Source organism: Eschscholzia californica, unplaced genomic scaffold (genome assembly GCF_041429995.1).
Source record: "Eschscholzia californica isolate CP2 unplaced genomic scaffold, dmEscCali1.0.p SCAF_3, whole genome shotgun sequence".
NCBI classification, from domain to species: Eukaryota; Viridiplantae; Streptophyta; class Magnoliopsida; order Ranunculales; family Papaveraceae; genus Eschscholzia; species Eschscholzia californica.
This window is the reverse complement of record NW_028238420.1, coordinates 42,427,885-42,449,554: the sequence shown is the minus strand read 5'-3', so window position 1 is coordinate 42,449,554 and position 21,670 is coordinate 42,427,885. Positions and strand designations below refer to the sequence as shown.

Sequence of the window (21,670 nt, the reverse complement as noted above, 5' to 3'; positions counted from 1 at the left end):
ATTTTGTTTCTCCAAAAACATTCCGAATTTCATATTTTCCATGTAAATTTTTTCTCTCCGAAGAATATTCTTATTTTCCCTCATTGGCGGCCATAAATGTCAACTAAATAATTTTGGAAGAAGCTTTTTGAAGGAAAAGTTAATAGATAGGAATAATTAAAAAGAAGCACTTTTGTGGAGTTTGTGCAAATTGTTACCTATACGTGGCTAACCAAATTAATATGTATGGACAAAGACTTTTGCTACCTTTTGTATGAGGTTTGAGAGTGAATAGATGCAGTCGAGTGTGTAATTTTCAATAACAAAGTGTTAGATATATTAGTTTGGCGAATGTTGTGGGAGAAAATAAGTGATAACAGTTTCCTCTTCCAAGTGTAACGTTCAACATTTTTGTAAGAAGAGCAAGAAGAAAGAAGGAAAAAGAGGAAGTCCAAGAAACTACATTGCAAGTGTAGAAAGAGAAAATAATGCCGTCTAGAGAGAAAAAAATAAGAGGTGGCCCCGTAAATTTGGAAGGACTGGACTACTGTAGTGAACCACGTTGTGTGGTTGTGCGTCTCTTAGAGAAGACGTTAAGTGGAGCCAGTTCCACAAGGCCTGAATCGACCTGTTGTGTCTTTCTGAAAAAATGACGGGGACCCTCTAGTATACTCCATGGCTGAGGTGGTTAATAAGACAAGGGGTATTTTAGTCTTTTTACTGTCTGTCAAAGACTTGGAAAAAACCAAGATACCTCTTGTCCTATTAAGACGAGTGCACTAGAGAGTCCCCCTATCAGCATTAGTCATTATATTGGATGCAATTTTAAATGAGATCTAAAACAGTTCTACCCGTTTGGCTACATTTCTTAAGGCGGCGTCCTTGGAGGATGTAAACTTTTGAATACCCGAGGGCCTTGAGCCCTTATCTTTCATTGGAATCATTTCAGGTGTTTCGGTAAAGGAAAATCCTCTCTTTTATCGAAACAGAATTAGAGACAGAGAAGAAGAAAGAGAAAGAGAGAGAGAGGGAAATGGAGGTGGACTGGTGGTGGTGGTGGTGAAAGGAGAGAAGAGAAAAGAAGTATTTTTGACAGAAACAGTCTGACGACGATATTTTGCCGATGACTGTCCTGAAGCAGAAATGTTAAATGCTCAAGTGATTATTTTGGTGCCCCAAAACCATTACCTTTCATAACTGTAGTTGTAAAAATCCATTGGACCAAGGCTTTATTATTACCTAATATGGACTAAAGCCTAATATGGGCAATGGGAAGTTAAGTCTTTTGGCTTCCAATTTGTGACCAGCTGATCCCATTAAGCCTAAATTGCGGTTTTTTTTATATCTAGTTCTTTTTTTCTCTTATTTTGTTAATCCTTCACTTCATCTCTTTCTTCTCCACTTATTTGTCCTGAAAGTGGAGAAGAAAATATATTAAAACTGAAAGTGGCATTAGGAAGACTAATTAGCAGTAGTTTAAATTTCTCATAAAAAAAAACAACCTCCACCTTGTGAGATCAATCATCTGCTTTTCGCAGATGACTGTATCATTTTTGGTCGTAACTCTCTAGAAAATGTTGTCAACCTTAAAAATATTCTCAATACTTTCGGGTCGGCATCGGGACAAATGATTAACTACTCTAAATCCAATATTTTCTACTCAAAGAATTCTCACCCGAAATTCAAACGAATGATCATGAAATCTCTTAAAGTTAAATACGCGTCGACATCGGAGAAGTATTTGGGTGCTCAACTATTCATAGGACCTCAGAAAACCAAAGTGTTCAATGAATTAGTAGAAAAGATCAATAGAAAACTGTCTAATTGGAACAATGCGTTCCTATCTCAAGCTGGTCGAACGGTGGTCATTTCGGCTATCGCAGCGGCCGTACCCCGATACCAGATGTAATGCTTTGCCATCCCGAAAGGAGTAAGCAAGCGCATCTCGACTTTACAGAAGTCGTTCTGGTGGGGTAAGTCTAAAGGAATCTGCACTAAAGCTTGGAAATCTATCTGTCTCCCGAGAGACCTGGGAGGCCTGGGTATTCATCTTCCAGATATAGATAATACTGCCATGCTGAGCAAACTGGCGTGGAGAATCAAGTCAAACCCACAGGCAGCTTGGGTTAGAATGCTAAAGGCTAAATACTATCCCAACACAGACAATCCAGGAGCCTACAAACAACATCATTCTTGGATATGGAAAAACATTTGCAAAACATTTGATACTATTAACACCTTTAGCATTTGGGAGGTTCACAACGGAGAAAATATAAACATCTGGCAGGATAATTGGATCCCTTCTATGGAGAGTCCCATCCCTAACCACTATGATTCCAATCTAAAGTGGGTTGCACAGCTTATCACTAACCATGAGTGGAATGTCCATATACTCGAAGAAAATTTCGATGAAAACACGAGAAACTTAATAAAAGCTATTCCTATTTATAATGAAGGAAAAGACGAAATCAGATGGACTCTGACGGAGTCTGGACAGTTCACAGTTAAATCCTTATACAATCACATGAGAAGGGCCAATATAGCCCCTAACCCTGAACAGTTAAATTGGAACTTTATTTGGAAACTCCCGGTCCTCCCGCGGGTTCAGCTTTTCCTGTGGAAAATTTGTCAAAACGCTTTACCTGTTAAAAACCGTATAGGTAAATATATAGGAAATAACTTAAACTGCCACTTATGCCCTTGCATTGAATCCTTAGAGCATGCACTCCTTCACTGCCCTATTGCTAGAAATATTTGGTTCCACTTTAACATCATTGTTGATAACGTTAAATCTATCAAAGATTGGATTTTCTCGTGGAGTAATGATCAACATAGATGTAATAATAAAAACAAATCTCACTTCGCTACTATTCTGTGGATCATCTGGAAATCTAGATGTGACAGCTGTTTCAAGAATGTGAAGGCTGACACTAGAGAAATCATTAATACGATCAACAGTTACCCAGAGAAACGAATAGAGATCTCCATTCCTAATAAGCAGAAAGTTGAAAAATGGAATCCCCCGAACGACTCATTTCTGAAGATAAATGTAGATGCCTCCTTTACTTCAATCAATACCTCTATAGGAACTGGACTAGTAGTCCATGACTCGAAGTCTCAATTCATAGAAGCGGCAGCTTATGTTTCCAGGGCAAGAAATAGTGAAGAAAGTGAAGCAATCGCCATTCTCAATGCTATCAAATGGGCAATTGATCGCAAATATCAAAGAGTCATCGTCGAAAGCGACAACCAAAGCATCATCAAGCATATACAAGATCATCGACAAGCTATTACATGGCAATCCAAAATTCATGTACAAGGCATAAGAAAGTTGACCTCAAAGCTTGAATGTATCATATTCCATCATACGAAGAGATCCCAAAACTCCCAGGCTGATCTTATCGCCAAATGGGCTAGGCGACAGAACCGTGAGATGAAGTGGAAGCATGTTCCTTACTTTCTAGCTAAATTATATTGTAATGGATGCTTAGCTTAATTTTATTTATATCTTTCAACAAAAAAAAACAAAAAATATCAAAATCTTGTTTATAGGGTGAACAACCCTTAGTAAGTTTTTTTAGTTACAGCTAGCTAGTAGTGCTAGTAAACTTAATCTTAAGAGAATATCCTTCTCTCTCAAGTAGTAAATATTTCTTCATGCCATCCATTTCCTGCATCAAAAGTCAAAGCAGACAGCACCTATTCAAACTTGTTCTACTGGATGTGACAGCGACACTGCTGTTGGTCGTTGTCGTTGCCGTGGTGGTGGTAGTGGTAGTTCTTTGGAAACTTGTTGTTTAGCATACTCTGGCAGATCGTCCCAATGCAACCAAGGTCGATTCCTATCAAAACCTGGAAGCCTAAATCTAAGTTTGTCGATTGTCGCCCCAATTTCTGGTTCATGTATGATAATGCGGGTTCCGAGCAACGGTTTGGAGCCAGGCCTGCCATCATGCACTTTAAACTCATCTGGGGTTACCTGAAGCCAACGACCTGGTAGGTTACATAGAGCGTCTTTACTCATGGGCGGCGAGCATGTTGGAGTAACTACATTGGGGTCGGAACTTGACCACCATTTCTTCAACTTAGCAATATGTGGTGGTGGTACATTAGCTAAATCAAGCTTAGGTAACACATCCTTGTCAAAATTTATTAAATCGGGATATACGTTTTCCAAATAAGCTATGAGAATTTCATGCTCTTTTTGCAGCAAAGTTGTAAGTTGAAGTGATTGGTAGAACTCTTGACGTCCTATCTTATTATTATTATTATTCCGATTAACGATCGACCATAGCTGCATAACCATATGAAATATAATTAGTATACATTCATCTTATTCTACCATATAGTGATAATATGAATAAGAAAGATGTTATTGGTATTACTACAAGTTAGTACCTTAGAAACAATAGTAGTTGGAAAGTTGGTAGCTTCATAGAAAAAGAAGAAATCTTTTCTACTAATGAAGCCATGGCAGCTTCCATAACCATGTGATAGTTCTAATGCACTTCTGAAATACACCTCGAACGATGATGATGATTCTGGCTCTGATACTACTTCTCCACTCTTACCTTCCATCTTCTTTATTTTATCTATATATAGGGAAAGATCAAAGATGATCCAATTAGTATTATTAATCATAAACAATCCATTTTAATAAATTAACATGATTAATTCACGATAATCAATTCGCAAAGGTTGATGGATACAAATATGTTAATCAGGGGTTTGTTTATACTGAATTGCAGAATCATTTTAAAAAAATGAACCTTGTTTTGACCAAACAAGTAGGAGTTAATCAGATCTTCTTCTTCTTCGATAGCTAAGACATGGTTACAATTTCAGCTTTTGGGAGTATTTATATTGGGTAATGTCTGTGTTATTCTATGGAACTTGTCAAAAACGTTTTGTTATCCCAATATTTAAGAATATATCCCATGGAACAACTTACTAAAAATGTTTCCCCTGAATTTTTTTGAGAATATAGCCTATACTAGTGATGGTAATATTGGTTTCATCTTATAGCACTTTATCCTACGTTAATATTTGTGTTATATGGAACAACTTACCAAAAACGTTTCACCTCAAAATTTAAGAATATATTTTATGGTTATATTTGTGAAAAAGAAAAAGTTTATTAAACCTCCTAACCAGCTGAAAAAGGCAAGTCTTTTAAAATGAAAGGGGGAATTACTAAATTCAAAAAAGGACCTTGTTAAATTGTTGGCCGCGGCTTTGGGGAATAAAAAAAAATCTCTAGGCATAAAGACTTAGTTAATTAAGATTGACTAAGAAGACATATTTATTCTTTAACCCAAAAATATATCTGGTTGTTTTTTAACCATTAATCTTTATCTTCTTCTTTAACCCAAAAATATATCTGGTTGTTTTTCACCCATAGGTGAAGGTGATGTGACGAAGAAGATAAAGATTAATGGTTAAAAAACAATCAGATATATTATTGGGTTAAAGAATAAATATGTCTTCTTGGTCAATCTTAATTGACTAAATCTTTATGCCCCGGAGATTTTTCTTTATTCTCCAAAACCGCGGCCTAATTGTTTTGTCTGTGGGGAAAGTAGCAGTTGGGCAAAAGACTATAAGCAGCCTAAGACTTATAATAACATTCAGACCAAAAATCTCAAACCTAATCTTGCTAACATTGCTAAAATAAAGAACTTGTGTGTTAGGATTACTAGAACTATTCTTGTACCAAATGTGAAGGACATATGAAATAATGGAGACAGTGGTCACTAAACATATACTTCTGACAAGTCTATCTTTTTACTTCATATAACCCAGTAAACACAGAGGAACATTATAACCCAGTGAACATTACAGCAACATTTTACACACACACACACACTCACACTCTCTCTGCAGGTGTAATTATCTCACGTGTGCTTTCTTTAGTTTCTATACTTTATACTAATATCTGCATTCAATCACCAAGAATATGAAGAGAAAGAATGAGCTGACCAAGAACAAATGTTGGTTTGATAGCAGTTTACTGATTCATCAAAATCCCAACGCTTTCGATTGCCTACTCATTATGAAGAGTTGGTAATGTCTACTACGCCCCATTGTTTTGGAGGTTCAGGAAGCTCTAGAATGACTGCACTACCATCATTCAGTCCCAACACAATCTCGTTTGTCTTCGATGGATGAGCAGCAACTGCAAGCGGGTATGTCTTTGAGCTGCATCATACAAGAAATAAAGAATTAGACTCAGCACGCACACCAGCCAGGCCAACCTTGGCAACGCAAATAGGTTCTCCAGGTCCAGCCTGCATTTTAAATAGCTTGTGCGGGCTTCGGCAGGACAGTCTGGCAGCTCGTGGCATTTATTAAATTCAAATAACAAGTTCATTTTATATAGGAAAATATTCTTTGGCGTATATGTTTATCAGATATTTTGTACATAGGCATTGTTTCTTCAATAACTTCATACCTCAGATCTCGTGGAAGATAAGCAGATGGATCGATCCGACATAGTAGTTGAAGGTTCTCAGCTCTAAAAATATATATGGCAGCATCCTCAAAGGTAGAACACACGAATATGCTATCACACGATAATGTCGCATCAGTAATAGGCTCAGAAAGTGAACTCCACTGTAGAACAAAACAACCAAAGTGTTTAAGAAAAAAATGCATATCATTTCTCCTCCAACTAATTTTCTAAAACTGCTGGAACATAATACCTTGTTTACACACTCTAGATTAGTGGTTTTGTATACAGCAAGTTGAGTTCGATGAACCACAAGGAAGTGAATCTCATCACGCTTAAATTGCACGCCTGTATCTGCTAAAGGTTTTGTTTGGTCTCCCATTTCCAAGAATGTGCTTCGTTGCTTTTCCCAGGTATTCCATTTCCACACACAAAGCTACATAATGTGACATAAACCGAATCAGCAGCTGTAACTTATCAAAACTCGTATTTTTACAACATAAACTCATTTATTTGACAAATCAAAGTATCAACTACTATAATCTGTATTGAAAATTTGGAAGCACTAAATACTTTTGGAAAGATGAAGGGATTATTACCTGAGCATTTTCATCTGCTGAAACTAGTACGTCGAGTACTTGAGAAAAGGCCAGGCCAGTTATTTTCTTTGAGCCATGGCATTCAAGAGTCATTATGTTCTGTATTAAGAAGAAAGTTCAACAACATTAGAGATCAAGCTGTATAGATAGGAAATGGTGTTTATCTCAATTACCTTATAATCACCATAACTATATATCTTGATTGTTGAATCCTCCATTCCTATGATGATTATGTTTTTGTCTCTCGGGTACAAAATGATACATGTTGCAACAGGTGGTGGAGACCTGAGCTTCCACTGTATCTATGATTCCCAAATACAATTCAGAAACAACATATCAGATATGCATCATTACCTAAAAACCACAGCAAAAAACTACAGTCCCAAATCTATATGCAACATATCAGATATGCAACATTTTCTATTTTCTTGTTTGACTGACCGAATTCGATTGCTGACAGAATAAAGCAATGTTCCCGCCATGTGATGAAATAACAAGACCTTCGTCGGTCAAAGCAAGGCACCAAACACCTTCTCCAAACTCATCATGTCCATGTGAAACATAGAAGTCTGGATTATGGTCTATAACAATGACTGTCCCCTGCCAACAAACCATTTTACAAGAAAATCACCGACTCATTTTCCGACATTGATGAAAAAACAAATTAATGGAAGGGGGTCACAATGTTCCTCTGTTACCATTTTACCTTTCCATTACAGTCATTCGGTTTCCATGCCCAAAGTCGGTAGGGATCTGACCCCATTCCTATGATGGAAGTACCTTCATGAGTATAAATCAACCTTCGCACCTGCGAGAACTCATCAAATAAACAAAATGAGGTAACCATTTTAGTTGTTTGGATTGATATCTATAGCAGTGAGACGAGAACTAGATATCGCAACCAGACTGATAGTAGTTACCTAGCACTATATTTATTTGTTAATAGCCCAAAAAGTAGGCAAGTAGATGAACAAAACATACATACATATATATTATAAAATAAATTATGTACGAAAACACCATAAAATAAATTATCGTCGAGGAAAAGACTTCAATGTTAGATGAATGTACCGAAGAACGGAAACAAAAACAGATGAGCGAGCTAAGACTGTTTACCTTCCCAGGTTTAAAGATAGAGAGCATCACGGATTTACAGTGATACAGTTCATACACTTCAACTGGACTCGGGATCTCGCTAGACTACAGATGAAAAAAAAACTTTAAGTGTCTTATGATTAAAATAAGATATATAGGTTTCTTTAATATTTAAAGAAGCACTTGTTCTACAATAAACAAAACCTCTGTTTGGCATAGAACTAAGAGATGATTACTGGTAATGAGCCAAAGAACAGAAACATACTGCAAGGTGTATCCAGTTAGAGCAGTACCTCTTCAATAACCCCACTCTCCAGTAAAAGCGATTTGGAAAAATTATCAGACAAAGATGGTTGATCGTCATGAGACTCAATGCCCAATGGAGTTCTAGGTGATTGAAAGCAGCAAAAACCAAACCATTTCATTATGGAGTTTTATACAACATGACCAATTTCAACACGACGAGAAGATAATTAAGCATAAAAGAAATAATAACCTGTACCTCGATAGTGAAGACGAGCCCTTGAGAATAGGAAGATGTATCTTTTGTTGGAAAAGAGGGTTTTCGTCGATTAAGCGCTTAAATGCATCCACCACGTTTGCCCTTGCAGATTTCGCAGTTTCATACTTGCCAAAAAATTCATGTTGCCTACATAGATAGCCATACCTAGTTAAAACTACCATCATCACCCACTAAAAGAGATAGAAGTATGGGGATTTATTTATTTACCTGAAGTTCGGCATTTTCAAGAGTTGAGACAAATCTTCGTACTCCTTTACATTAATTATATCGTAAGTCTTCAGCTCCTTTGTTAGAATTTCTTTAGCTTCGGTAACATTATTCCTATCAAGAAAGGGTAAAACATGTCAATGTTCAAATGACAATTAAAACAAAGTTTCAAGAACCATACTAATTCAAAAACAATAATCTTACTCATCCAATGCTTCAAGATATTTCTGTTTCTTAATTTCGAAGAATATATCGATCAAACGAGGGTCCCCGTCTTCTTTACTGATTAAATCTGAAAGGTATTCTTCAGCTATATCCCAATTTCCTTTAAGCACTTGTTCTTGGAAATACTCCACGCTAGATAAAATGCTAGATTCCATTTCTAGCCTGATCAAATAGGACAAGAAGAAAAGAACAAGAAATTATCTAGAAAGCAAACATCAAAAACAAGAAAACCAAAGAAATCAAAACTAGTAAAGTTGTTAATCAATTACTCTAGAATAGAATTCCTGTAATTTCCCCTATCCAAGAATCAGAACGAGGAGTTCTTAAACCTTCTTGACCAATCTAACAACATTCAATCTACACGAGATGAATTCAAATGATCTTCAGTGAAATAAGAGTAATAAAACCCTAGAATTAGGGCATACAAATTAACTTCAAAACATGATAATCCATTTGCAAATGTGGAATTGTTTTGGTAAGATTTACTAATGTTTAGTTAGAATGAAAGATTAATTGGAATTAGAGAATCATAAAACTAACCTATTCAGTAAAAGATGGACAGAAATACCTTTTCTCGATCAAAAACCCTAAATGAAGGTCTGGACTTCTTTTGTTTTTCCTCTTTGAAATTGAAACTGAGGAAGTGAAGGATGAAGAAATAAAAGTGGCGCGCGAATTTATAGGTAGATAAGTAGGTAGTATATAAGCTCGCTTGGTTATTCATTGTAATAAGTAAGTTTGCCTATCGATTAATAACGACTTTTTATCGTTACTTGTTACCCATAACTGTCAGTAGTGGGAAGTTTTAATCTAGGGATGCCTCTAAATTTTCCAACTGTTCGTTCCAACCACTAAAGGCCCGTGACATTGGTAAGGAAATTTTACACACACTCACGGTTTTTGTTATTCTCACACATTGCCGATGATTGGTCAATTTACTAAGACCAAGGCAAGTTTTATTTGCACACACCGATCGCCTTGTGCTTATTTTCGCTGGTGATCTCCTTCGTTTAAGATCTGCACGGGTAAGAAAAATTCTTTGGTGGGATTTTCAAGCGAAGGGTTTCTTCGTCTAAATTTCGAAATGAAGGGGTACCCTTCGTTGAGAAGTGGATTGAGTGAGTGAGTAGACAGGGAAATGGAAGTGGAGAGAGCTTGGGTCGACGGTAGTAATGGTGGTTGGTAATGGTGGTTGGTAGTGGTGGGGGTGGTGATTTAGGCGGAGGTGGAAGAAGAGAGAAAAAGTGTGAGAATAGTCCCACATGGAAGAAGGGGTAACTAGCAACCAAGAATATAATGTATAGGTCATCTCCACTCATTGCTAATTGGGGAGTTGGATGACCACAAACTTAAAACAAAACGTTTTTCATTTTGTAATTGGTGACAATTTTCCTGTTTAGAGCCATTCGGTGGGTATAGGTTGTATGCGCGCTAGGCTCCCCACCACATAGGAGTCTCATCCTGCTGAAAATTACTGTAAGTACGAAACAATGTAAAAGCACACATCAGCAGCTACAATGGTTAAGATCTGTGCATATTGTTTGGAAGATGGAGGGTTTGAAATTCTTTAGTGGCGTTTTTCCTTTCAAAAATTTTGTGTGGGCTCTTCAACAATGCTATGGGAAATTGCAAAAAGACATTACTCAACAAAAAAAAAAAAAAAATTGCAAAAAGACATGAGCCTATAAAATTTCTCTGCTTGAGAGCATCGTGCCTCAATTGAGGCTTGTACAAGAGCATCCCCCGTTCTTGCAACCCAAAAAATTTTTGCAACTATTTTTTTTTTTTTGGTAAAGATCAGCAGGCTTTAGGGAGCCTGAACCCAAGAAACAAAAATCTATTACAACATAGTATCTCTGATCACTCGACAATGCTTAAGAATAGCAGCTTGTCGTCCGCTCCCAAGCCAGCCCCAAAACCAAAATACCTAGAAGGCAAATCCACAAAAACAAAGATAGACAGACACAAAACCCTACGACATACCACACCCCCACGACTTCCAAGACATTTAGCACAGTCTAACTCTTCTTGGTACGCCTCGAGACCATGTCTTATGTCTATCATGTCTTGTTCTAGTATTTACCGCAGCTCCATTGGCAACTAGTCTGCCTTGAGAACACAGCGGAATGAAACATTAGCTCGATATTTATTCCAAGACAACCACTTTTACGTGATACCCATTATCATGCAGTCATGCACTTTTTCATTGTTATTTCAAATTCAAACTAAAGGTGGTCCAATAGACCCCATACTCTTACAATCTAACTCATTATCTTCCAATTGCAAATGTTTGTTTCAATTTATTTACACATTTTGAGCCCACCAAAGTAGTCACTTCCCTCCTCACTGTCATCTTTGAAAATAATAGATCTTTGTTTTTTTGTTGGAGAAATTCAAATCCCTATCCAAGTAGGTCTGGAACCGTTAAAGCTTCTTGGGACCATTAACATATTTTAGAATTGCAAACCAATCCCATCTAGTGCTATTTCATTCTTGCTTTAAAACCGTCCTCGGTTGCCAAAACTCAATCGTTTGAGGCACAACACAGCCAGTGCCGGAGACTAATACACATCTGAGAGGACATCAAGAGGCCATGGACGGAGGTTTAGTCCTGTCCCATTCATATACAATATGTCTACCGTGAGATCAATCAAGGAGTTGGATTTTTCTTTCGGAATACAAGCCAAAAGGAAGTATGATAGAATGACAAATAAGAGTAAGAGTTCATAGATTAAGAGCATCTCCGATGGAAAACTTAAAAAAAAATCAAATTGTCCTATTTGTTAAGGCTCAATTGAGTTTCTCTTTCCTAGATGTCAATGAGATCCTCAACTCGAAAGATATCTCCAATGCAATACTCTAAAAACTTAAAAATAACTTAGGTGTCATTTCCTAAATGGTTAAATTTGCTTTTAATATTGACTAGCAAATTGAGATCCTCAAAAGAAATCTCAAATATTGAGTTTCTTCTTGAGATATCTCAACATTAAATGATGTACCGAATTGAGTGTTGCATTGGAGAGAGTTTTTCACAAAAAACTCAAAAAACTTTTAAGTGGTACTTTGAGTTTTTCAATTTGAATGTTGCATTGAAGATGTTAAGTAAAGTCCAAGTGCAGTTGCTCTCATTTTAGTTGAGTGGTGACGTATATATCGGGTTGGAAACCTACATTAGTTGGGTAACTTCATCCAATGCGGTCACAGAGTATACAAACAGGGACAATTCAATAGCCCTAAGGACAAAGAAATTGGCCCATACGTATGAAGAGATAAGTAGATAAGGTCGTTTATGAAGTGAATCACGTTCACAGTAACCACCACCATCTTGTCCACCATTTGGGTCCCTAGTAAAGATGTCCCTAGTGCCTGTCCATCTCATCTTTAGGCCAATTTTGTCCCTACTTGACACTAACATTGTACTATCTTTATATGCATTCCACCTTAAATATTGTGATGGTTTTCTTTTTCTTTTCTTCACACAACTTGACATCCCTCTTAAAAAAAAAAACTTGACATCCCCTACTAATCTCTTTTTGTGTGACTCTAATTTGTCTAACTTGGTCTCGCTACCAAACTCTAATTTGTCTAATTCCATCTGAAATTGTTTGACTCTAATTTTCTAACTCCGTCTGAAACCCGAACTCTAATTTGTTTAACCCTGAGAGTCACGTGAGGAGAGAGAAACAGGGGACGGTTTGATATGCGGTTCCTTTGGGCGGTTTGTTTAGAGTTTTTGTTTGTCTAATTCAGTCTGAAAATCGATCTTGAAATCGAACTCTAGTTTGTTTAATTCAGTTTGAAACCGAACGGACTAGTCCTAGAATCTATATAACTCAAAACACTTTTCTTCCATATTCTTTAGGTGGGTACTCCTTTATATTCCACCAGCAAGTACTTGTATATTTTTAACTTGTCTATTTGTCTCATGTAGTCATGTTTATTACTAATTTCACTTATTTCATTTTATTTACCCTAAGGGCATGATTAATCTATATTTCTTTTATCCTTTTCCATAATTGTTCTTATTTGTTGCAATCTGTGATGTGTCATAGAAATATATGTACTTATTCCACCGTTTATTTCCTTTCTGATTTGCCTTTCTGTCAAATCACCAAAAATACCTGAAATAACAACGAGAAGTGTTAAAAAACAGATACAAACAAATAACGGGAATAGAACAAATAAAAATCGTAACGTACCTCAAAACGAGGGAACCCAGTTATACGGATACGATACGACAAATCAATAATACGTATATACCGCGAATATATACGTATAGACCCGAACGAATATTCACTCGTGGCAAATAAACAGCGGAATAAACGTACTTTTGAAGATTGAAACTCAATTTTAGGGTTTTTCAGAGATTGATTTTAGATTCATTACTAATATTTTGTTCTATGTCCATAAACAAGAATGAAATTTGATGTTCTAAATCTAATTACTCCTTTAATAGCCATTAATGGCGGCAAAATATGTATATACAAAGATAAAAGATGAAGATTCTAAAATGGATTTGACTCGGACTGACGGAAACAAGAATCCGTTCGTGTCTTCAGCGATCTATCACTTCGACGATCAGCGAACTGCTGATGAAATCCCTAACCTGATGAATCTTTTCGCCGGAAACCTAAATTTGGAATCATAAATCATCAGCTTTTGTCATGATTGAAAGCCTACTAGGTCTAGGTTGAAACGCTGCTCTTCTTTTCTGTTGATGTGAAGAAGGTCTAATCAAAGCAGCCAAAGCTCTCTTCATCAAATCTCCTTCAACCGTACCAATACGAACAAGTGAATTTGTCATCGCCGATCTCCTAGCATTCAATCCATTTGATGAAAACGAACCAGAATAATGATGATTGTTGTTGAAATTCTTATGAAGACTACATCTAAACGATCCAGGATGAGTAGTAGGTGAACACATACAAGTTCTTTTTTGAGTTTTAGGAGCAGATAATCGATTACTATTTGTTTTCACAACTTGATCACGAGTAGAAGCAGTAATAGATCGGCTTGGTGAAATAGGACGATCAATTGAAAACCTAACTGACGGTGATGACGGAGTAGATCCGTACATATTAACACGAGTCGGAGAAGTTGATCTTGTAAAGAAACTAGTAGATGGAGATGAAAAACTTGAACTAGAAGAAGCAAAACCTGATGAAAAACTCGAACGCGATGAAGCGAAACCTGATGAAAAATTCGAATTCCTAGCGAATGAATTCGATGAACCACAATACCTTCCTGAAGGAGATATTGATCTCTGAAAGCTATTAGATCTAGTTCTTGATGACGCCATTGTTTGTTCACTTTCCGGGAGAGAGGGGAAGTTTTAGAGAGAGAGAGAGAGGGGTGGGGGGATTTTAGAGAGAGAAAGAGAGAAGTGTTGTCGGCTCTGTAATTTGGCAAACTTTGCTTGGTTCAGAGCCTCTATTTAAAGAGCGGAAGTAATTGTTGTTAGGGTTAGTGTGTGGGTTAGGGCTTGGAATCCAACGGCTTCAAAGCTATGGGCTGGTTAAAACAGCTGATTTTTGGGGGTTTGTGGAAATCCGCCACGTATTGGTCTGAGACTCTGAATCGACCGAATAATGTTTGTTTTGATATTTTACAAACTGCCACAATTGAGAATTATTTTGACGATTATACCCTTATTCTGAATGTTTATTTACTAGAATATTTTCTTAACCTGTCTTTGCACATGGAGGGGTAGTAGTACACTAGTAGTTCACCACCTCTTTGCTCAAGACTCAAGTAAGTCGGACACCCTAAATATCTATTTCATCAAAAAAAAATACCTAAATATCTATATAGTAATACTATAGTAGCTCAAGACTCAAGTAGTCGGTCACCCTAAATATCTCAAAATCTAAAAGAAAAATAACTTGAACATAAGGTGGATTTTGATGAGCAAATCTAATCGATTATTTTTTGAAATTACTTTGCAGTGACGGTTGACAATTTAAGGTATTGAGGGCGTACACAAATGTGTCATGTGGTTCTGACCACTCTGATATTCCAATCATTCGCTCCCTCCTAACTCTTTCCGACTCACTACTCTTTTTTCTCCATATCTCTATTGCTCTCTATCCTAACCCAACCGCAAAGGCGATTTTTTGTGGTCAGGACCACCCTTTCGTTACATAATTATAATTTGACTACATCTTAGTATCTTACCCACCCGTTATCAATCACTTATGTTAATGAGACTTTGTACGTTTGCTAAATAGATAAAAACATAATAAACAATAAGGTTTTGGTTTAACCTAGACGCGTTCACATCATTGTCCTGCAGTAGATCAAGTTACTTGCTGGTGACTCCCGAGCTCAATAACACGGGCATATGTCGGACAGGGTGCATTGACATGACAAATGTGATCATACATGTAGTACTATTTCTGTTTCAACACAACTTCTTATAAACCATGACTCTAGGGTCATTAACAAATAAGCAACTCAATATATCTTTTGGTTTCTATAGATCTTATGGGTACTAACCATAAAATGTTTGTTAGTGGCAAATCTTGAAAGTTTTCTTTGTTGATGATTAAAACAAATGAAGAAGAAAAAGAACACTAAATATCTTTAGACATGGGTCCTCCATTCCCACTTGATGACTTGATATCTTCTTCTCTACGAAATATCTGTCACCTTTGTTATTTTGATAATGAAAGACTTCCAAAACTTATATTCTAGTAGTTATGTGGTTATTAACCTCCGCCCAAATACCCAATAAAGTAAAGAAGATATTTTTATTAGATTTTAATACGTCTTATATGCCGACCTAAATGCCTATACTTTGAACCTTAATTGGTAAGGGGCATTTCATGTCTCATTCACTTGCCACATATTCTTTCATTACTTGCACCATTTGATTTTGGTGCATTGAGTCCTTTTTTTTATTTGACTAGTCTAGTATAGTTATTCTCTTTTCAACAAATCTTTGAACAATTCAATATCTATCACACTTTAATACTCAATTTTTCGTACTAGGTCCACGAGAAAATTATAGTGTAATACTAGTCTATTACAATTCTTGCAGCGAAATATAAATAAGTCGTGCATATTTGATTTTTGTTTAGATTAGTTACTTGGACAAAAACTAGGAATCATAACCTTTCTATTTTATTACTCAGCGTAGTTTTTCAAATTTCGGATTCTTTGTGTGTCAGAGATTGTCAAAGTTATGACTCATGAACATGGAACTAGGCAATAATCAATGGGTGAGCCAACCAAATTCATCCTCCCCATCTTCTGGTATTTAAACATGGTGGTGGTGGGGGCAGAATCATATCACAAATTAATAAACATAACTATAGTAGATCAACTTCCCACATCCCCTTCAACAAAAAAAAAAAAAAAACTTCCCACACATAATGATATTATTTTAACATTCTTTTAAAGCAATAGATCTATGGAATCTTTTGTTTAGTTTAGGTGATAGACAAAACCACTAGAATAATTCTCCATTTTAACAACCTTGCTTTATTAAAAAGGAACAGGAATATCCACAAAGTTCTTTTTGTGTCAAATATTCTCACATTAACTTTTTTTTTTTTTTTTTTTTGTTGAGAATAGCAAAACAAAGAGAAAAGCAACAGAAACTTAAGACAGAGCCTCTCGAAGGGAATCTGGAAGGTCCGACAGAGTTCGCCATAACCAGGTACCCGGGTGCATGCGACTCCATTTTGCTAAGATGTCCGCTTTCTCATTTCCTTCCCTGTTGATGTGAGTGTATAGGACTTTGGAGAATTTTCCATCGAGATCGCGGATTCTTTCTATGTATTTAGCAGCTTGCCAACAAAGGTCCGCCTTTGCTCCATTTAGTGTTTGCACGATGTTTAAGTTGTCACTCTCGATATGAAGATACTCGATTTTTTGTGTTGCCGCCCGCTGGAGGGCGTATACGAGCGCCCAACATTCACACTCTTCAGCATTTTGACCTCTAAAATTACTAGCTGACGCTGCTAGGAAGTTGGCCTGGTGATCGTACATGATACATCCGATTCCCGCCATAATAGGTCCTTCCAGAAAAGAGGCATCAACGTTGATTTTGACGAACGGATGTTGGGGGGGGACCAGAGGATGTTTCTTGCCTTCGACAAGGAGGGCGACTGATTCTTGCAGAGGTTCGGGGAGCTCTTTACTCGGTCAATCACTAGCATCGGGTGAATGGTCACATGAGAGAAGCATTTATCACAGCGAGCTTTCCAAATCTGCCAAAGAATATTAGCAAAAAGACCACTAATCTGCTCATCAATATTTTTCCACGAAACAATCCAGTCAGCTATGTTAGTAATGTGGTCGGGAAGTATACAAAAATGGAGCCATACAGCTGAAGCCATATCACAGTGTAAAAGAGCATGAGTTAACGATTCATAAGCACCGCAGTACCCGCATTCAAATTGTTGGCCAATAAACTGCCCAATTTTACCTCGAACCGGCAAACTGTTTGTACAACATTTCCAGAGGAATAGTTTGATTCTCGGTTGGATAGAAAGATACCAAATAAAGTTCCAATCCTTTGTCTCATAGTTATGATGTTCAGTGCGTAAGTGATAGTACATGGATTTAATAGTAAATTTACCTGATTTGGTAAGCGTCCATCGTGCCGTGTCATCTAGATGTTCCTGCAGGTTTATACTCAAAATTGAAAGACATATATCAGTGGTAAAGCATTGGGTTAATATATTAGTATTCCAATGGTTATTAGTAAGTAGTTGGGATACCTTAGTAAGGGGACTATGATTAATATTACTGATAGGCGGGGGTGATTAGGAATCCAGTAGTCAGACCATATGTTGATATTAGTTCCTTTGTTAACATCCCAAAACATTAAGTTGGTTACCTTATCCACGTGCTTCGAGAGTGATTTCCAGAGCCACGAGTGGTGATTCTTCGCCTTTTGAGGCTTCTGGTCCTTGGTGAAGTACTTAGCTTTAATAATGTTCGCCCAAGGGGAGCCCTGATCCTTTAGCAGGCGCCAAACTAACTTACTGAGAAATGCATGGTTGTCGAGAATCGGAGAACGAAATCCAAGACCCCCCAACTTCTTTGGAAGGCATATGGCCGACCAATTAATGGTATGAATAGCCTTAGATTTTCCCCACCAGAAAGTTCTCTGAAGAACTTCAATGCGGTCGCTTGTGCTCTTTGGGAGAGCAAAGCATTGCATCTGGTATCGGGGAACAGCCGCTGCTATTGTTTGGATAACAATAGAGCGGCCAGCAGGAGAGAGCAGAGAAGCTTGCCACTTGGAAAGTTTGAGTTGAATTTGAGTGGTGAGGGACGAGAAAAGCTTTCTTTTGTTAGCCCCTATAAACAAGTGAGTGCCAAGATATTTGTCCATATTAGAGGACTGATGAACTTTAAAGTTACGAATGATTAGACGTTTGAATTTGGGATGGGTATTTTTCGAGAAGAAGATGGTAGACTTGGTGAAGTTGATCATTTGCCCAGAGGCCGAACAGAAGGTATCCAGAATATGCTTCAGAGAATTAATGTTCACGAGAGAGTTTCGACCGAAAATAATGCAGTCATCCGCAAAAAGAAGGTGCTTGATGTTGAAGTTGGTTTTGGGGATGGGGAAGCCTTGAAACGGTTCCGAAGCTCTATCTGTCTCCAGAAGGCGGCTAAGACCTTCCATGGCAAGGGCAAAAAGGAAGGGGGAAAGAGGATCGCCTTGCCGAATCCCCCGGCTGACATTGAAGGAGGGACCCGGACGCCCGTTAATCAGAACAGCCATGGTAGAGGTCGAGATGCAAGTATGCACTAAGCTTATCCACGTAGAGTGAAAACCCATACGACGCATAATTTCCTCTAGGAAACTCCACTCGATACGATCAAAAGCTTTAGACATATCTAGCTTAAGCGCGAAGTAGCTTTTCGATCCCTTAATGACTTTGAAGGAGTGAACAATTTCCTGGCTGATGATAACATTATCCGTGATCTGCCTCCCGGGAACGTAGGCAGCTTGAAATGGAGAAATGATTTCCGGGAGGACAAGTTTGAGACGATCGGCCATGATTTTGGTAATGATTTTGTAGGTGGAATTCATTAGGCTGATTGGTCGGTAGTCCGAAGTGGTCTGAGGGGTTTTGGTTTTGGGGATGAGACAGATATGCGTGTGGTTGACTTGTTCCGGGAGGGTATTCTGAGAAAAGAAGTGCGAGACAAGATTGATGATATCCTTATTCACCGTGTCCCAGTTAGCCTGATAGAAGAGGGGCGGGAAGCCATCCGGCCCGGGAGCCGAATCAGCTTTAAGAGATTTAACCGAAGCCCTGATTTCCTGTTCCGAGGGGACCTTGATAAGACCAAGATTGGCAAGGTCAGAAATTTGAGAAGGGAAAAGGTCCAGTAATTCTTGGGAGACGATCGGGTCCGAGGAGGTGGAGATACCACGGAGATTCGTGGAAAAGATATTAGCAATTTCCAGGTCCTCTTGAATCCAGTTACCATGAGGATCTTTGATAGCGGTGATACGGTTCTTACGATTACGGTTAATAGCTTTGGCATGAAAGTACTTGGTATTTTGGTCCCCCAACTTGATGTTGTCATTTCTGGACTTCTCCTTCCACAGGCTCTCGAGTTGAGCGTACGCTTCTTCCAGCTGAAGATTCAAATCGTGGAGCTCCTGACTGTTGGTAGCCTGTTGGATGTCCTCTGTAAGGAGACGAATTTTGGTATCAAGATTACCAAACACCTCCTTATTCCACCTGGCCAGGTTAATAGCTAAGGTGTTGAGCTTGGGTTGAATGGAGTGAAGCGTGGGGGGCCAGTGCTCTTTGATGAAATTACCGCACCCCGGATGGGACATCCAGGTACGGATGAATTTGAACGGGCGTTTGCCGAGGTTAGCATTAACAGAGGTAGTCAGAAGGATAGGGATGTGGTCCGAACCAATACCAGCAAGGTGAGTGACAAGAGAAGAAGGGTAGTCCATGAGCCAGGCATGGTTAGATATTCTCACATTAACTTTAACTTAAATCACTTAGTATTTGGTAAGAATTAAACCTTTGATCTTCCCTCTACATACAAAAGAAGTACATAGAGCAATTATTCGGAATTCGGAAGGAGAGGTACTTGTGGCGACAACAACTAGGACACACCGAGTCTCAGTACTGAAGCATGAGTTACAGGGAGTGTGTTTGGGTCTCCATTTAGCAATCAACTATGGACTAAGAAGAGTGGGAATTGCCACTGATTCCCAAATTACAGTGGACATTCTTACTAACAATACTAAGCAGCCGCCTTGGCAAGTTACACGCTTAGTAAATGAGATTAGGATTATATGGAATCAGTTTGAGACTTGTTCAATCAAGCATGTGTTTCGAGAAATAAACCAGGCGGCGGACTATCTGTCGAAACTGAGGACATATGAGGGAATGTCAGAATATACGGCGCATGATCTTCCTCCCGAGTTGCAGCAAATAGTGAGAGATGATAAAAGGGTATAATTAGAATGCGGTATACTTTGGTTTTTTGTTGGTGATGTTTTTCCTTACGATTCTTTTGTTACTTTCTTATTCTTAGTTGTTTTTTTGTTCGGGGTCGGACCCTTTAAACCCGTTGACAAATTCAAAAAAAAAAAAGTACATAGATTACCACTTAACTAAGGTAGATTTCACTTGTAAATATCTCAATTTCAAAGTTGACTTTATGATACATCTCTTAAGAGTTCAACGGTATTTCAAAAGCATAATGAAACATAAATTTTTGTTATTAGTAATATAGTTTGATACTTCGATATGACTTTTGTATATGAACAAGATGAGTTGGGTCCAACATTACAATCGGTTTAATATAAGAATTTGACTTATTCATTATTTTAACCGTTGTTTTTTTTTCTTCTGTGATATGAATATAGATGTATTACTTGGGGATAGTGTACCATTAATATAATTGTTCACCGTTTCGTTAGTTTAAGGCATGATTGACTAACATGAAAACTGAAATACGTCTTATGACTTCCAGAAAAAACTAAATATTTACAAATGAACATTTTAAAAGATTTATAGAATCATTTAGAGTTAATTCCTATATGGCCCCCTACTTTGTGACCAGCTTCCTTTATGGCTCCTTTTTTTTCGTAAATTCAAATATGGCCCCCTTTTTTGATGTAATTGTCCTAACTACCCTTCCTTTAAATCTTTTTTCAAAATTAAAAATAAAAATAAAATTATAATTCCACCTCATTTCCTCTCCACCACACATCTCTCTCCATGTCAACTCTCTCTCTCTCTCCACATCACCTCTCTTTCCAACTCACCTCTCTCTCTCTCTCTCCAACTCACCCCTCTCTCTCTCCAACTCACCTTCATCTTCTCCGATTGAATCCGACCGGCGACTTCCCAATTTTTTTTTTCTCTCATGTCTCTCTCTCTCTAAAAATCCGGCGTGTTTTCTTTGGGTTGTCAATCTCTCTCTCTCTCTAATAATTCTTGTCTGTGTTTTTTCTCCAAAATACTCCTCATCAATTCTCCTCCTCCGTCTGTGTATACTCTATACAGATCTCTCTCTCTCTCTCTCTCACTCTTACTTAGAAGAATCAAATAAAAAAATGGTGAGGCCGGCAAATTACTTGGCAATGAAAAC

General features: G+C 37.7%; 2 protein-coding genes across 3 annotated transcripts; both read right to left on the bottom strand.

The window, feature by feature from the left end:
- Nucleotides 1-5,743: 5,743 nt before the first annotated feature.
- LOC147550485 (topless-related protein 1-like) lies at nt 5,744-11,196 on the bottom strand. Of its 2 annotated transcripts, none has more exons than XM_086670109.1 (14): nt 9,645-11,196; nt 9,346-9,433; nt 9,056-9,238; nt 8,852-8,965; nt 8,624-8,770; nt 8,415-8,508; nt 8,143-8,226; nt 7,733-7,834; nt 7,468-7,626; nt 7,200-7,328; nt 7,027-7,125; nt 6,681-6,863; nt 6,431-6,591; nt 5,744-6,177 (listed from the first exon to the last, which is right to left on the bottom strand). In XM_086670109.1, exons 3-14 carry the CDS (start codon nt 9,229-9,231, stop codon nt 6,030-6,032), a joined length of 1,596 nt encoding a protein of 531 aa, XP_086526235.1. In that variant the 5' UTR covers nt 9,232-9,238; nt 9,346-9,433; nt 9,645-11,196; the 3' UTR covers nt 5,744-6,029. The 2 variants fall into 2 exon arrangements, with proteins under 2 accessions (XP_086526235.1, XP_086526236.1); XM_086670110.1 differs by having other exon boundaries at nt 9,617-9,701.
- A 2,302-nt stretch (nt 11,197-13,498) lies between these two features.
- LOC147550484 (uncharacterized) lies at nt 13,499-14,474 on the bottom strand. The gene has a single exon (XM_086671596.1). The coding sequence runs from the start codon at nt 14,373-14,375 to the stop codon at nt 13,719-13,721; it is 657 nt and encodes a 218-aa protein (XP_086527722.1). The 5' UTR covers nt 14,376-14,474; the 3' UTR covers nt 13,499-13,718.
- Nucleotides 14,475-21,670: the final 7,196 nt, after the last annotated feature.

Excerpts from the sequence above, each read along its gene's own strand:
- LOC147550485 (XM_086670109.1), bottom strand. The coding sequence starts at position 9,231 with ATGGAATCTAGCATTTTATCTAGCGTGGAGTATTTCCAAGAACAAGTG. Across the intron at positions 8,966-9,055 it reads TATCTTGAAGCATTGGATGA|GAATAATGTTACCGAAGCTA; the intron begins GTAAGATTATTG and ends CTTTCTTGATAG. Across the intron at positions 6,178-6,430 it reads TATCTTCCACGAGATCTGAG|CTCAAAGACATACCCGCTTG; the intron begins GTATGAAGTTAT and ends TGTATGATGCAG.
- LOC147550484 (XM_086671596.1), bottom strand. The coding sequence starts at position 14,375 with ATGGCGTCATCAAGAACTAGATCTAATAGCTTTCAGAGATCAATATCT.